Source organism: Indicator indicator, chromosome 3, assembly GCF_027791375.1.
Source record: "Indicator indicator isolate 239-I01 chromosome 3, UM_Iind_1.1, whole genome shotgun sequence".
Classification (NCBI taxonomy): domain Eukaryota; kingdom Metazoa; phylum Chordata; class Aves; order Piciformes; family Indicatoridae; genus Indicator; species Indicator indicator.
The window spans coordinates 44,407,995-44,423,384 of NC_072012.1; the positions used below are offsets into that span (position 1 = coordinate 44,407,995).

The 15,390-nt window shown below is 40.8% G+C and overlaps 1 protein-coding gene across 6 annotated transcripts in view; it reads left to right on the forward strand.

The window, feature by feature from the left end:
• Window positions 1-15,390, forward strand: part of PPFIA2 (PTPRF interacting protein alpha 2) — a 309,460-nt gene that overhangs the window by 69,968 nt on the left and 224,102 nt on the right. For 2 of the 6 annotated variants that reach the window (XM_054399556.1, XM_054399558.1), the window contains exon 4: window positions 9,119-9,129. The exons of the other annotated variants lie outside the window; for them this stretch is intronic. In XM_054399556.1, the coding sequence (XP_054255531.1) occupies window positions 9,119-9,129 (11 nt within the window). The remainder of the gene's footprint in view (window positions 1-9,118; window positions 9,130-15,390) is intronic. 6 annotated transcript variants of the gene reach the window in all.

Consider the following 15,390-nt stretch of genomic DNA (forward strand, 5'->3'; position numbering starts at 1 on the left):
AATATACCTCCATGAAACAACAAACTGTCAGAGTCATATAAACAATTTCCTTGATGGTTCTTCAGAGCTGCTTCAAAAACCACTTACCAAGCTTGAAGATAGATGCAGGGTTTTGGATATTTTGGATATTCTCAGAGCAATTTGTAAGGATTTTACTAACTACCCTTCTGTCTGCTATCTCTTGCCATATCCCAGAAGCAACAAGGCAGCTTCCAAAGAAGCCCAAACAGTTCTTCTCAGAATGTTAGACCAAATCTTTTCTAATATAAATCAGGATTTTGTCTTACAGATGTCTCAGGGTACCTTAGCAGCATGCAATCAGTAATGCTGGGATTTTGCAGCTTAGAGAATTGTTATGACAGACCATAGGAAATGAAACAGTCTGATCTGGACTGCTAAGGGGGAGATGTTTTCTCTCTCCTTTGTCTTAATAAAAGGTGGGCTGCACTAGATTTCCCAGTATCATCAGAGCTTTCTATATACTTGTCTCTTCACAACTTTAGACCACCCTCTTTTAAGCATAAGAATAATTTAAATTGCATAGTCTGGAGGTTAGCCTGCAGAGGAAGATTTAGAGAGGAAGCCTTAGGAGAACTAGCTGGTGAAATCTTAAGGTTAGGGAATGAATAATCTTCTATTCTCTCTCTCCTTCCTAAATTTAATCCTTTCAGTGACAGCATTATAACAAGGGGCACTTATGGTTTGCCTTGCACTCCTTTTATTAGTACTAAGCAGGAGCCAGTCTTTCTACAGATCTTGTAACTTCCCAGTCAGCAGGTCTGTATTTATGGATGCTATTCTGAGATACCCAATTTCCTGTGCACTCTGTGAAGCCCTGGTGCCTAATACAAGGTTTTGGATTCCACCCCAGTGACCAGGTGCCTCCAAGTTACTTGTATATGCCCTGACACTTTTGTTTTTTTTTTTTTTTTTATGTCTAGACATTAAAATAGAGTTATTCACTGTTGACCTTCAAGGTGTTATGTCCAGTGACATGAGTTAGACATTAGGAAATAATAGGGTGAAGTCCCTGACCAGGGACAGATTGGACAAATTTTGCATGCGGAAGCCAAAAAGCTATAAATGGATTTATTTTACTGCAAACATTTCAGAACAAGTCAAACCTATGCAACTGTGTATCTCAACCTGCATTCAAATACATTTAAAAATACTTAATAAGAGTAACAGTTAACAAAAGCTGGAATTCAAAAGCCACTCCTTTTGCATTAAAAGAACACTGAAATCTTGCACAGAAATAAGGCCTGAAGATATGCAGTACAGGTTTTGGTTAACACTATTGTGAAATATATGAAATTAATCACTCTTAATGATAATGATTCTATTCTAAGGAACTATTGTTCATATCACGGGAAAATCAGTCAGGCTCCTGGAATGTTTGTGACTGTCAGCCTTAATCACTCCTGGATTCATTGGATCTGTAATAAATCTGATAAAATGTGATTGAGTCTCATGAAATTAATTCAGGCCAGGTTGCTGGTACTGGAAAATCACAAGTACTCCATCTGTGGCAAACAGAGCTCTTCCATAAAGGTCAAGTATCAGTTGTTATGAAAACTGTCCTACCAATTAAAGCAACTCTTGTTGTTATTCAGTATCTGTATGAAATGGGAGAGAAAAAAAAAATCATGCTATGGTTATCAAGAAGCAGCAGCACAAACAAAAGCATCTTATAAAAATGTAGATGAAATGAAAGCTCAGAGGGAGGTCTTCCTGCTACCATCCTTGCTACTTCTGTTGCCTTTCCCCTTCTGTGCTAGAAATGGTAAAAATTATAAGGTGAATCCCAATGTGCTGCATTATTTATTGCTGTTTTATTATATGCATCCCACTTTCTGGATATTTTTTTCCTTGCTGTTTATCTCTCAGCTAAATTTGGAAAGCTCTCTGCAGGCTGGTGTTCTGCTGAATGAGCTGGCTGCCTGAATAGATATGTGACGTGATTTTGCACCAGTTAGGGGCTCTAAAGTAAGAGCACTGTTCTCTGGTTTTCCAAGGGCCTCTTTACATAGATTAAATCTTGTCTCCTCCTAGCATGTGAGAAGGCAGGACTAAACCAAGACTCCATTTTTTTGATTAATTCTCAGATTTAGCAGATAAATTATTTGCAGGAAAGGGAGGTGCTTCACGCTTGAAGAAAAAACACCAGATTCAAAACTTTGTTAAGAAAGCAAGGCTAGAAAGAGACCATTAAGATCAGCTACACAGATCTGCCCATGTAGTTCCTCCTAGGTACTACCATATGTTGTGTCTGAGTCTCTTCATATTAGAGACTCAGATTTTGTCATAATTTTTTTGTCTTTTTTTTTTTTTAATCTCTAAAATGAATCACAGAATCAATAAGGTTGGAAAAGACCTCAAGGATCATCAAGTCCAACCTGTCACCCAAGACCTCATGACTACTAAACCTTGTCTCCAAGTGCCACGTCCAATCCACTCTTGAACACCTCCAGGGATGGCGACTCCACCACCTCCCTGGGAGCAACACTCTCCGTGAAGAACTTTCTCCTCACCTCAAGCCTAAACTTCCCCTGGTGCAGCCTGAAACTGTGTCCTCTTGTTCTGGTGCTGGCTGCCTGGGAGAAGAGACCAAACCCCTCCTGGCTACAGCCTCCCTTCAGGTAGTTGTAGACAGCAATAAGGTCACCCCTGAGCCTCCTCTTCTCCAGGTTAAAAAATTAGAAATGTTCTCTCTGAGAAATTAGCTTGGAGAGGAGGAGACTGAGAGGTGACCTCACTAATGTTTATAAAAATATAAAAGATGAATGCCAAGAGGATCGACCCTGTTCAGTGATGCCCAATGACAGGACAAGGGGCAATGGGTGAAAGTTGAAGCATAGGAATTTGCATGTAAACATGAGGAAAATTTCTTTTCACTGTGAGGATGATGGAATACTGGAACAGGCTGCCCAGGGGTGTTGTGGAGTCTCCCTCTCTGGAGATATTCAAAACCTGCCTGGATGTGATCCTGTGTGATCTGCTCTAGGATATCCTGCTCTGTCAGGGGGGTTGGACTGGATGATCTTTTGAGGTCCCTTCCAACCCCTAGTATTCTGTGATTCTGTGATTCTTGCCCCTTAGGTCTAGTCTCATATGCATACAGTACAGTGTCAGAGACAACAATGAAACAGATGTGTATCTTCTGTATAATATTTTCACATTTTTACCCTTTATTTTGCCCCCACAAATTAACAAAGTGCTTAGTTAAATTTAGTATACCTTTTCAAAGTTGTCCAAACTTGAGTTCACAAAGACATATTGTTACACAAGCTTTTGTCAGAAAGCTGCTTTTGCATAAAAAAAATAAAAATAAAAGCAGACATGACACAGTGCTAGAGAAGAGATGATGAACAGGAAGAAATTAAAGAGAAGACAGAAGCAGGACAGAGCTCTGAGGCACTTCAGCTGTGAGGATCTCTCCTGTGATACAAAGGGAATCTGAGATGTATTTCCCTACTTTTCTGGCTAAGTTCAAAAATAGCTTTTAAAGTCCAATACTTGGCTCTAATGGAGGTGCTTTTGGGGATCCTCCAATGTGTTGTACATTAAGCACCTGGTAAGAACATCCTTGTTTTTGAGAAGATAAGTAAAATACAGCCTTCCCAGTATCTCATTTTAGAGAATCACAGAATTGTTAGGGTTGGAAAGGACCTCAAGGATCATCTATGATCCCTGCCATGGGCAGGGACAGCTCACACCATATCAGGTTGCCCAGAGCCACATCCAGCCTGGCCTTAAAAACCTCCAGGGATGAGGCTTCCACCACCTCCCTGGGCAACCTGTTCCAGTGTTTCACCACCCTTATGGGGAAGAATTTCTTCCTGACATCTAATCTAAATCTAGCTTGAATCCATTCCCCCTAGTCCTATCATTACCTGACACCCTAAAATTTCCTGACCAGCTTTCTTGCAGGCCCCCTTCAGATACTGGCGGGCCACAATAAGATCTCCAGAACCAGGTGCAGTCCTCCAGGTGGGGTCTCATGAGAGCAGTGTAGAAGAGGAGAATCACCTCCCTCGACCTGCTGGCCACACTCCTTTGATGCAGCCCAGGATAAGATTGGCTTTCTGGACTGTAAGTGTAGGCTGGTACAACAGATAGGATTCCTGCAATGTTTCCTTTATTAAGTGAACAATCTACCATGTCAAAGTCACAGTTTTTTTCTAATGTTGTTGCAATATTGTATGGTACAATAGGAAAAAAATGAAAGCATAACTTTTTTAAGGCATCAGCTATGACTACCACTGGCAGATACCCCAAAATTCTGTAAAGGAAGCAGCTCATAACAAGTGTAGTCAAACGTTTGCATAATATTTCCACTTTGAATATGCTGCTTTTAACATCTGGAAGTAGTGCTGAAATTACTTCTCCCTGAGTTTTTGCTGGAGAATGCATAGAAATTTTCTAGGCCATCTTTGCTTTTTGTAGGCTTTTAATAAATTACTTTATGAAGAGAAATATTCAGCAATAGGAGGATTTTTTTGTTGTTGTTGTGCAAAGTGAATGTTGTGATTATAATTGTCAGTGAAGGCAGTGGAAATTGATTGATGTTATGCAAATATGGAAATGCATCAATCTAAAACAGGAGGTGTCCAATATTAAAAAAATACTGGGAAAACTTCTTTTCAAAGACTTCAAAAGCAGCAACAGAGATACAGTGAGGGAATACTTGTGCATTAGTCACCCTGCTGCAGTAATTGTTACTGCAATTAGACAAAAATTTGGAAAGAATAATTAGGAACCACTGATTGAGCATTGCTAGAACTTTGTGGAGACATGAGCCATATAATTTTTCAGTTTCTTCCAGAGCAAAGGCCATCCCAGAGTCATGGGAGATGTATTGCCAATTTCCCTGTATGATAATTATAAGATTTCTCTTATCCTCTCTGGCTTTTATCCCAGACATTAATATTAGCAGCATGAGACTTAAAAGGGTCCAGTTCTGCATCACATCATTGTGGGACATCTTCTAACCAAACATCATGGTAAGGAGTGATGTAACTTCCCACTGTACCATCTGTAAAACAGGATCCCAAGTGATGGTTAAGGATTAAACATTTCTGTGCACCATGGCATGCAGCAACCTGGAGCCCTCAATATAGGAAGGACATGGACCTGATGGAGAGGGTCCAGAGGAGGTCCATGAAAATGATCAGGGGTTGGAACACCTCTGCTATAAGGACAGACTGAGGGAGCTGGGGATGTTCAGCCTGGGGAAGAGGAGGCTCCAGGGAGACCTAATAGCAGCCTGCCAGTACCTGAAGGATACTTACAAGAAGGATGGGGAGAGACTTGCAGTGGCAGGACAAGGGGCAATGGCTTCAAACTAGAGAAGAGCAGATTTAGATTGGATGTTAGGAACAAGTTCATTACCATGAGGGTGGTAGAACACTGGAACAGGTTGCCCAGGGAGGTGGTTGAGGCCTCTTCCCTGGAGATATTCAAGGTGTGGCTCAACGAGGCCCTGGGCAACCTGATCCAGTTGGGGATGTCCCTGGCTGACTGTGGAGAGGTTGGACTGGATGACCTTTAGAGGTCCCTTCCATCCCAGACTATTCCATGATTCTATACCCTCCACAGCCCTGGAGGAATAGATCTATCTAATTATTTTGTTTCTGTAAAAGGCAGTTTGAAGAGGAAGGAAAGTGAGAAGAGTTGTGAATGAAGGAGAATGCTTGATGGAACTTTTACTTTCAGCAGTAGAAAAAGAATATCTCCCCCTGCCCCTTTTTATTTTTTTCCTTCTCTCCAGTCCTCTAGAAAACAATGTATAAATTAGAACATTAATTTTAAACTTGGGCCTGTGTTTGATTTCAAAAGTATACTTTGCTAATAAAAAAAAAAAAATATTTTTGGGGTAGTTTTTCAGACAGCTCCAGATTTCTGCAATGAAAAAAAGTCAGTTTTTACTGTAACTTCCTACTCCCTCTCCTTGCTCCCTGCTTACTGTGTTTTCCCTTCAGCTCCCCAGCTGCTTAAAGATTGTTCTGTCGCTGTGGCTTCACACTCCTGACTTGTACTCTGCAGTTTCTCCTCTGCTGCTCTGCTTTGCGTGTGAGCCGCAGCAAACTGTCAATGACAAACCTCACAGAAGGTTAGGAGCTGAGGTTTTTGCTTTTTCCCCTTTGATATGCCTATACATAGAAAGGCAAGAAAACAATCATGGGAGGAGTATCATGTTGATTTTTATTCTATTTTCCCTTGTATCCTGTCTAAATGATGATACATACTGTGCTTGTATGTGCCTAAAGCATAGCACAATCAGGATACAGGCAGCAGCAATGTATTGAAACTAAATAAATGAGACAAGAGTTTCTCTCAAAACCTTGTCAGTGATTTCCTTTAAAAGTTTGCCATAAATCCCTATTTGCTTCATAAAATCAACTTCTGCTGCACATCTGCAGCAAAGTTGTAGAGAGACTGTTTGAACACATTGCCAGAGGGTTTTTCTGGTGGAACCAAACCATGCTCATAGAAGGCAACTGAAATTATAATCACATTGGGAGATTCTGTGATCCATGCTAAAAGAAATTACATTTAGAATGTAGCTTTTATGTTAGACAAAGTTATTTCCACTATCGATATTTTTATTGATAGTATATTTCAAGTTAAATGAAAACTTAATTTCACAGAATAAATTTATTGAGAAGCAGTAAGGTCCCATGTGCTTGTGTGAAGCTTTCTTATTCCTAGTATATTGGTCTTGAAATGAAAAAGTGCTCAAAACCTGTCTATAACATCACACTCTGGCTGCAAGGTTTTGCTCATCAATAAATATATTTCTCAGACATCAGTGATGCTCACTGCAAACAGTAATTTCCTTAGAGGAAAATCTGGTTGCCAGATTTATTTAACTATAGAAACTGTTATAGATTAAGGCAGGACGTGACAGATAATTATTACTTCTGTGATTAATCTTTGCAATTCAGTAGTGGAAAGCATCTCAGCTCCACTGTGCTGCTATATACATATGCAGCAAGAAGACATGGGAATAAACTTTAAGTCTGGATTTCTCCACCTCAGACTTTGACTTCTTAATATATGATTGCATCATTTATCCATTGATTAATTCCTATTTTACTGCTTACACTTACTATGAATCAAAATTAATTGAAATTACAGAAAAAACAGCATTTTGGCTTCCCAGACTGGGAAATGAATAGGTTATTTTTGTGGTTCAATATAGTATCTGTAACTGGAAATAGTGTCTTAGTATCTTACAGCTTACTGAAGGTTGCTTCACATTTAAATCCTGCATAAAATGTGGTATTTTGCTCGGAAAATGTCTGTTTTCCTCATGCCATTTAACAAATAACTGACTAGGAAGATTGCGCATATAAATCCTCACTTCCATGTCCATGAAAACGAAAACAGGCCTCTGGAGCATTACTGTCATAGTATCATAGAATTGTTTCAGTTGGAAAAGATCCCTAAGATCATCAAGTCCAACCATTGACGTGCCACCACTATGGCCACTAAACCATGTCCTGACTACTGTGAATATTAAACCATGTCCTGACCACTGTGGCCATTAAACCATGTCCTGACCACTATGGCAATTAAACCATGTCCCTTGTATGCCTTTTTTTTCTTAACACCTCCAGGGATGGTGAGTCCACCTCCTCCCTGGGAAAACCTATTCCCTGTGCCTGACCATGCTTTCAGTAAAGAGATTTTTCTTACTGTCCAACCTAAACCTTCCCATGAACAATTTCAGAACATTTCCTCTCATTCTACCAGCTGATACTAGCTCTGATGTGAATGAGGAGAATAGACCTTGTTGTGTGGATGGCCCTTTAGTATGATACTTTGTGCCCTGAATTCCTCTCCCAATTCCTGTAGCATGCTTTCACTGAGCTGGCAGCACTCATCTTTACAAAAGGGTTGTATGAGCTCTCTGAATCTTGGTGAATCTGGGACCTTGCTGGAAGAAGCCAGAGAGTCCTGCTTCTGCACAGTGTCATGGGTTCATGGGGGTGGCAGGGATATAAAATCCTCTTTCTCTTCCCCAGTATTTCTGCACACTCTAACTACAATGTTGGAAAGTCTTCTACCGGTTGAGCTCTTTTGGCACTAGAATTGAGAGAGCTACAGGAAACCAGACACCTGCAGCATTAATTATTGAGACATGTATTAGCTACTCAGAAAACTTCCTTAGCTTCCTGGCCCACATCAATGCTGCAATTTCAAGTAATGATTGGGTCATTCTGTTCACTGACCCAGCCAGCTTAGAGCTAACGAAGGCTTTAAGTTAGCTGAACTTTAAGGCACTGCAACTCATTAGTCACTCTGCACGTTATTGATCAGAAAAGGATGTTGCAGTAGGCTTCCCTGACACAGGATTTCTTTTGAAAAGATGGACTGAGCCACCCATACACGATTCCTTCACTAGCAGGAGGGAGAGCAAAACTGCCAGTAGCACACTGTAGCATCAGATGTAGCTGACATCTCTCAAGAACTGGCAGATGCTTGGGGTAAAACTGCTTTCTGAGGTACTGTTTGCATTCCATGTTGAAGGGGGCGTTTATAAGGCTGGAGATGGGTGACAATCCCTTCATATACTGGCATCTTTTGGGTACTTTATTTGGAGGGAGAGGTAGGGGAAAACAAGTATGCAGGAGGGATAGAGCATCCTGGAGCAGTTTCCTGCTAAATGAACTTAATCTGTATTTCTCCTTAGGGTAGGTCCACTGATAAAAGGATCAGACTGTTTTCCATGAGCTGATGCAAGTTACAACCATCACAATAAAAAGGAAGTAGAAAGAGATTTTTCTTCTGCTTCGTTTTTGCTCTTGATTACTTAGCTCATTGATGCAAGCAAATCTCTATCACTTTGTTTTTTATGAGTGTGAGGTGACCAAAGAGAATAGTAAAAGTCTGAGTAGAGGGAATGCTGTTTGCCTAGTCTGTGCCTGGGGAGAGAGGATGCAACCCTGCTTGTTCCAGCAGGCTGAACACATTCCTACTGCTCTTGGCAGTGGAGATACTGTGAAGCATGTCTGATTCTCAGCAGCAGCAGAAGTGGAAGACATTGGCCTTTGGACTTTCTTCTGACTCCCAGTCTCTGTCCTTGCAGCTGTTCATTAAGACCTGGGAGAAGCAGATGATCCTGTGCTGAAGCCTTCCTGCTAGCCCAAGAGGAAAAGTCAGGTGCCCTGAGTTAGCAAGGAAAGAAAAGGAAAAGGGGAGTAGAGGGGAATGGGAGAAGGATAGAGGAGAGTGTTTTCTGAATGGAAAGAGAGCTTCTGACAGCACACCTGTCTCTGTCTCCCCAGCATCCCCACTACCTCTCTACAGTACTTCTACTTCCCACTCCTATTGCAATATTTTGCCCACATAGCTAAGAAGTCTTAAAATGTCTTTTCATTCTGCCCAGTACCTCCTTCCAATGTCATGCAATATTACTTGCTGTTTAGTTTACTGTTTTATAGCACTTTAACACAAAGGTAGACTTCCCACAATGAAAATAGATTGCTGCAGTACCTCTGTTTGTTACAAATCACAGGTCAGGGTTATTGGTTGGTAATAGAATTTTTCACATACTTAGGAGCAGTTCAGGTGACAAGAAGAAGATTTTTTTTTTTAAGAAAAAAAAGGTCAACATCTACAAATGTTAAGTTAATGAATATGGGCTAAAATCAACAAATATAATATGACATATCCCTCATTGGACCAGAGATTCAAGTTTCAGAGAGGGTTGCATAATTCCCACCAAGGCCTGTCTTTTTTCATCAAAAGCAGAACTTTACCTGTCTATTAATATTTTACTTTACTGTGTATGCTTTTGTTATTCATCTGTCTCTACGAGCAACTCACAACTTTATTGCATTTGTGCTAGCCTCGTTCCCACAAGATTCAGGCATGGAATCATCTTGCTTTTCCCAAATGAGGAAACAAAATGAAGAAAGATCAAACCCTCATTTATTGTCAATTCTGCTTACCCTCTAGGGTTCCTCTCTCTGGGAATAACTCTATTGCTGCCATTGAGGCTTTTTCATGGAATAAATCACAACTGTTACAGGCTTGAAGGGCATGCCTAAATCTTTCTGGAACCCACCTGAAGCAGCTCTTTAGTGACAGGTTCAGAACCAGCAGTAGGAAATAAACTCCAGTCTCCCAACACTCAGTCTGATACTTTGAAACCAAACGACTTCTGTTCTGTAGGGACTGTTCTGTTGACTCTGAAAGGTGTGGGATGAAATTCCCCAGGACACATAAGGCTGCTCCCTGCCTCATCCTGGCAGGTAGTCACAGCTACACACACACACCAGACCCTGGGCCTTCCCCCTGATATCTGCTGCCAGTGCTGCAGAACCAGCCTTGTGCTCCTTCCGATTCCCATACCTTCGTCGTGGTGAGCATCCTCTCAGGAAAGGAGAGACAGGATGCCTTATATGTGACCTCAGCTGGACAGCCAGAGGTCACTGGCCAGAGACTGCAGTGCCTTAAATCCCATTTTCACAAGTACATTAGTCTCCTTGAACTGTGTTTCTTCGTTGTTTACTAGCCAAAACATTTTCTTATGCAGCTTTCAGCATCTTATCCTTGACCATACTTGTACAGGTAAAAAGGATTTCTCATTTCTTGACATTTTAACTTACTAGGCACATGAAAGAAGGATTTTTAACGTAAGAGCCCCATCTTGTGGAAGCTCATGTTCAGAGTGTGCCCAGCAGCCAAAGTCCTGTGGAACACGGAGCAGTATAAGTTTCTGCATCAGCAGCCTATAGTGGCAGTCTTACCACTGTGAATTTAGGAAATCAAAACCAACCAACCAACCAAACAAAAACACAACAGCAAACAACCCAAAAGCAACCAAAGCCAAACAAACAGAAAGATGAGATAATGGATTTATTGCTTTATCGTCCTCAGGATTCATGAAGGCTAATGTGGGAGCATAAAAATGTCAGAGCTTATCAAAGCAGCTAAACTTAAAGATTAACTAAGGAGATGCTTTTATACAGGATCTAGAATGACAAAGTGACAAAGCTAGATTTGAGGCTAATTGTCAAGAACACGAGCTTGAAGCTTATGATTCCTGTACAGAAATTATTTTAGACTGTAAGTTTAGGCTACACACTGTAATGTCATTGCTTGCTGGACAAGGCAGTGGCCTTAAAAGGGAAGCCATAGTAGGGAAGCTGCAATAGAGGCAGCTATTGTGCTGGACTGAGGCATTGGCTGTAAAAGGAAAGCCTTAGTAGTGTCCTTTCTGATATAGGCAGCTATTGGAGCTTGGATTTAAGCCTACAGTGCATTCATTGTAAAGCTGCCACTTCAGGCCTAGATGTTATTCTACTGTAGGTGAAGTGCAGTCTTCTTAAACCTTCTGTTAGGTTTGATGTTTCTCTGTACTCCTCTGTACTGCCTTTCTGGTTTCATGTTTTGTTTTCCAGAGCCATTAAAAATAAAAATGTCAAACAGAACTGCTTCATTATATGGAAATTAGATGATAAATTGAGTCTATTTATATAAGCTAATCAGTTTACTCAAGCTATCACTTATTTACATAAAATCAAAATAAATCAGCACTCAAAATTTGCATTTTTACTTCACTTTTGTGTTCATACATATGTGGTACTCTCAAATTCTCATGCTCTGGATGTAGAGTAGGTGTTGAAATCAGGGCTGATATTGCACACCCCTGGTCAAGGCTGCACAATTGTCCCAGCTAGAAGGGACCCATCTTCTACCAGGCAACTGCACCACACTGACATTGATCATCTCAGAAAGAAAGCCTTCATACAGGAGATTATAAGTAACTATCTTGCTTCTAAACTAAATACAGGCTTTCTTTTGCCTTCACTTAACAGCAGAAGAGATTCTCCTCTGACAACTGATGTTGCACTGATGTTAACATTTGGTATACATACCTATATAGATACACTTAATACAGATATATTTTTTCAGATATATACAGAATATGCAAAATAATTAACCAAGTTGATTCAATGAATAAGTGAACAGGTTTACATGTTTATATCTCTTTCCAACAGGTAACAACCTCACAATAGTGCTCTTGTGGCCAAGAAGGCCAATGCCATTCTGGGGTGGATTAAAAGGGCTGTGGTTAGTAGGTCGAGAGAGGTTCTCTTCCCCTCTACTCTACCCTGGTGAGGCCTCATCTGGAATATTGTGTTCAGTTCTGGGCCCCTCAGTTCAAGAAGGACTTCAGGGAACTGCTCAAAAGAGTCCAGTGCAGAGCCGCAAATATGATTAAGGGAGTGGAAGATCTTCCTTATGAGGAGAGACTGAGGGAGCTGAGGGCTCTTTAGTCTAATTAAAGATAGAAATTAACATCTTACACTTGTGCATGCTATGATTTTTTTCAGGCTCTTAAAAAATGTATTTTGTCTCAGGGTTCTAAATGTTCTGTGCATGTATCTAAGTGACCATTCTTTAACTTGAAACTGGCTAAGAGCTGTGAGGGAAAACAGAATTAGACTCTGTGCATTCTGATTTCTCTGGCTTTGCATGACTATGCTGATGGATTTGACATTTGTTACCATTTCCTCTTCAGTTGCTGCTGCTGCTTTGCAGGTTTGGGGAAAATGTTGCATCTTTCCCCTTGAGCAAAAAAACTATCAGAACATGTTCAGAAACAAATGCCAGCAGCAGCTTCAGATGTTGTCATCTCTCTACTTGGTGAGAGATACCTACTCTTGCTCTGGGTCACCTCATGTTTTGACAGAAATGAAGGTGTACTTTCATCTCAATCACTGCAAATCACAATCCAGTGCAGCAGGGCAAATAACTTTTCCCAACAGTTTGAGCTGATGTTGCTGCCTACAAAGTGGAATATATGTGAGTGAATCTCTGTGAAAAAGGCAGAATACTAAAAATGGGCATAGATGCCACTTTCTGTAGTCTGAGAAAATCATTGCCTTTACTTGTGTCTGCTCATGTCTAAGATGTGTGAAAAGTTTCTTAGTGTTAGGAACAGCTTTTCCTCTTTTGATTTTGTGTGTGATGGGTGCCTCCTTCTGAAATCACATATCCAAATACATCTCCCTGGAATCCAACAGCCACAGCTCTCCTGGAAATGGAATGAAGGTGGTGTAATTTTTTCTTTATTTCATCTGAGGGCTTTTACTCCCATGCCTCATTATTTCTTGCTTAGAAGGCTGTTTGGAGGTTTGTTGTGTTCTTTTTCTGCAGTCAGAGTCATAGAATTGTCAGGGTTGGAAGGGACCTCAAGGATCACCTAGGTCCAAACCCCCTGCCATGGGCAGGGACACCTCACACTACATCAGGTTGTCCAGAGCCACATCCAGCCTGGCCTTAAAAACCTCCAGGGATGAGGCTCCTACCACCTCCCTGGGCAACCTGTTCCAGTGTCTCACCACCCTCATAGGGAAGAACTTCTTCCTCATATCCAATCTGAATCTACCATTTCTAGTTTTGTTCCATTTCCCCTAGTCCTATCACTACCTGACACCCTACAAAGTCCTTCACCAGCTTTCTTGTAGGCCTCCTTCAGATACTGGAAGGCCACAAGAAGGTCTCCTTGGAGTCTTCTCTTCTCCAGACTGAATAGCCCCAACTCTCTCAGTCTGTGGCATAATACTGAGATTTCAGCATGCATAACAAATCCTTCCTCAAGCATAAGAAATTCTGGTTTCTGTAATGAACCTGTCTTTGCAGAGTTACTCAAACTTGTAAAGACTGTAGGATGTGTATTCTTATCAGGAATAGTTGTTAACTTCCATTTTGTTTTTTGTATCAAAGTAATTTCAAGAACCCAGCTCTGTATTATGTAATTTGTCAGGATTCATACTCATCCAAAGAGATTGTTAAAACAATTGCATGCAAGCTGACAGGAAAGTGATGTTTAAATATTCTACATGAAGCACTTGTTTTGATGTATGCTTATATGGAAATGTTGCCTTGGCAAAAACTGGGTAACATTTTCTGTGACATTTTGATGAAATGATCATTGAGGCAGTGTCTGCTATTTGGTGAACAAAATAAGTAAATAAGCAAATAAATGCAGTCATCAACTACTTGCATTTAAATCACAGTCTTCGTGTGGCCAACAAACCACAATTTCCCTGCTTATACTGTGTGTTATGTTTGATAAATTTCTGTAGATCCATCCCAGCTGGCAAGCACAGTCCCTGATGCTGCTGCCTACTGCTTCTCCTTGTAGTAGTTATTAGGCATCAGGTTTCCCAAGATCACTTCCTTACAGAGCAAGTTTTGAAAAATCAGTTTGTTCTGAGATCCATTGGATTTTCAGTGGTGCCCATAAGTCCTTTTCACAGACTCATAGAAACATTCAGGTTGGGAAAGACTCTCTGGATCACCAAGTCCAACCAGTGACCCTACTCTGCAAGGTTCATCTCTAAACCGTATCCCCAAGCACCACATCCAAACCACCTTTAAACACATCCAAGGTTGGTGACTCAGCCACCTCCCTGGGCAGCTCATTCCAATGCCTGACCACTCTTGCTGTGAAAAAAAAAAAGAATTCCTAATGTCCAGATTGTCCTTGATTTGTCTTCTTTAGGAAGTTTGTGTTTGCATCTTGGCATGTGGAGAATACAACACATTTTATGCATAAGTTTATTACTTTTGACTCCAATACATGTAGAAGCCTAGAGAAACTCTTGTGCCTTATACAAGTTTCCCAGTTTCAGAGATCCTATTGCTTCAGGGGTTTTTAACATTCTTGAGTGGGGATTTTGAGGATTCTTTTTGCTTCCTGTAGGTTTTCTCATTTCTGTTTGGCCTGGCCAGTACTGTGGCAGATCACTCACCTGTGCCAAGCTGCTGGTGCCCCATGTGATCCTATGATTCAGAGAAGAGGTGACCCTCACCACCATTTGTCATGCGCCCTCTTTGCTACCCACTTGCAGAGAAGGAGAAAACTTGTTCTCCAAAATTGCCAGTCAATTGTTTTGCTTAACTGTAGGGGCTCATCATGAATCAAGACTGTTAGCCTAAATTGCAGAGCTTACCTATTTTGATACCCTCTGACTTCACAGTAATAAATCCAACAAGAAATGTTAGCACTGACTTTTTCCTACAGACGGAAAATTCTGAAACATACCCCAAATATACAAGGACAATTCTGTGGAAATTTCTGCCTCATTGCACCTTCCAGCACTGTTGCTGCAAATGCCATGTACAAGTAACACAGTGCTAGCTCTAGAGAACAGATGTGATGGTGTCTTTTGTGCTGTTTATCTTGCATGAAACAGAAGCACATACAGTCCTGTGCAAACTGTTCACAAGGGATACAAATATTTGTCCCAGTTGCAAGTTTTAAAACTCATTTCATCACGACAACAATTTAGATTTGCTATTGTGGTAGTTTAGGGCTATGCCTTGAAAATTTTTCACAGATTTTGAGCAGAAAGTAGTAGAAGT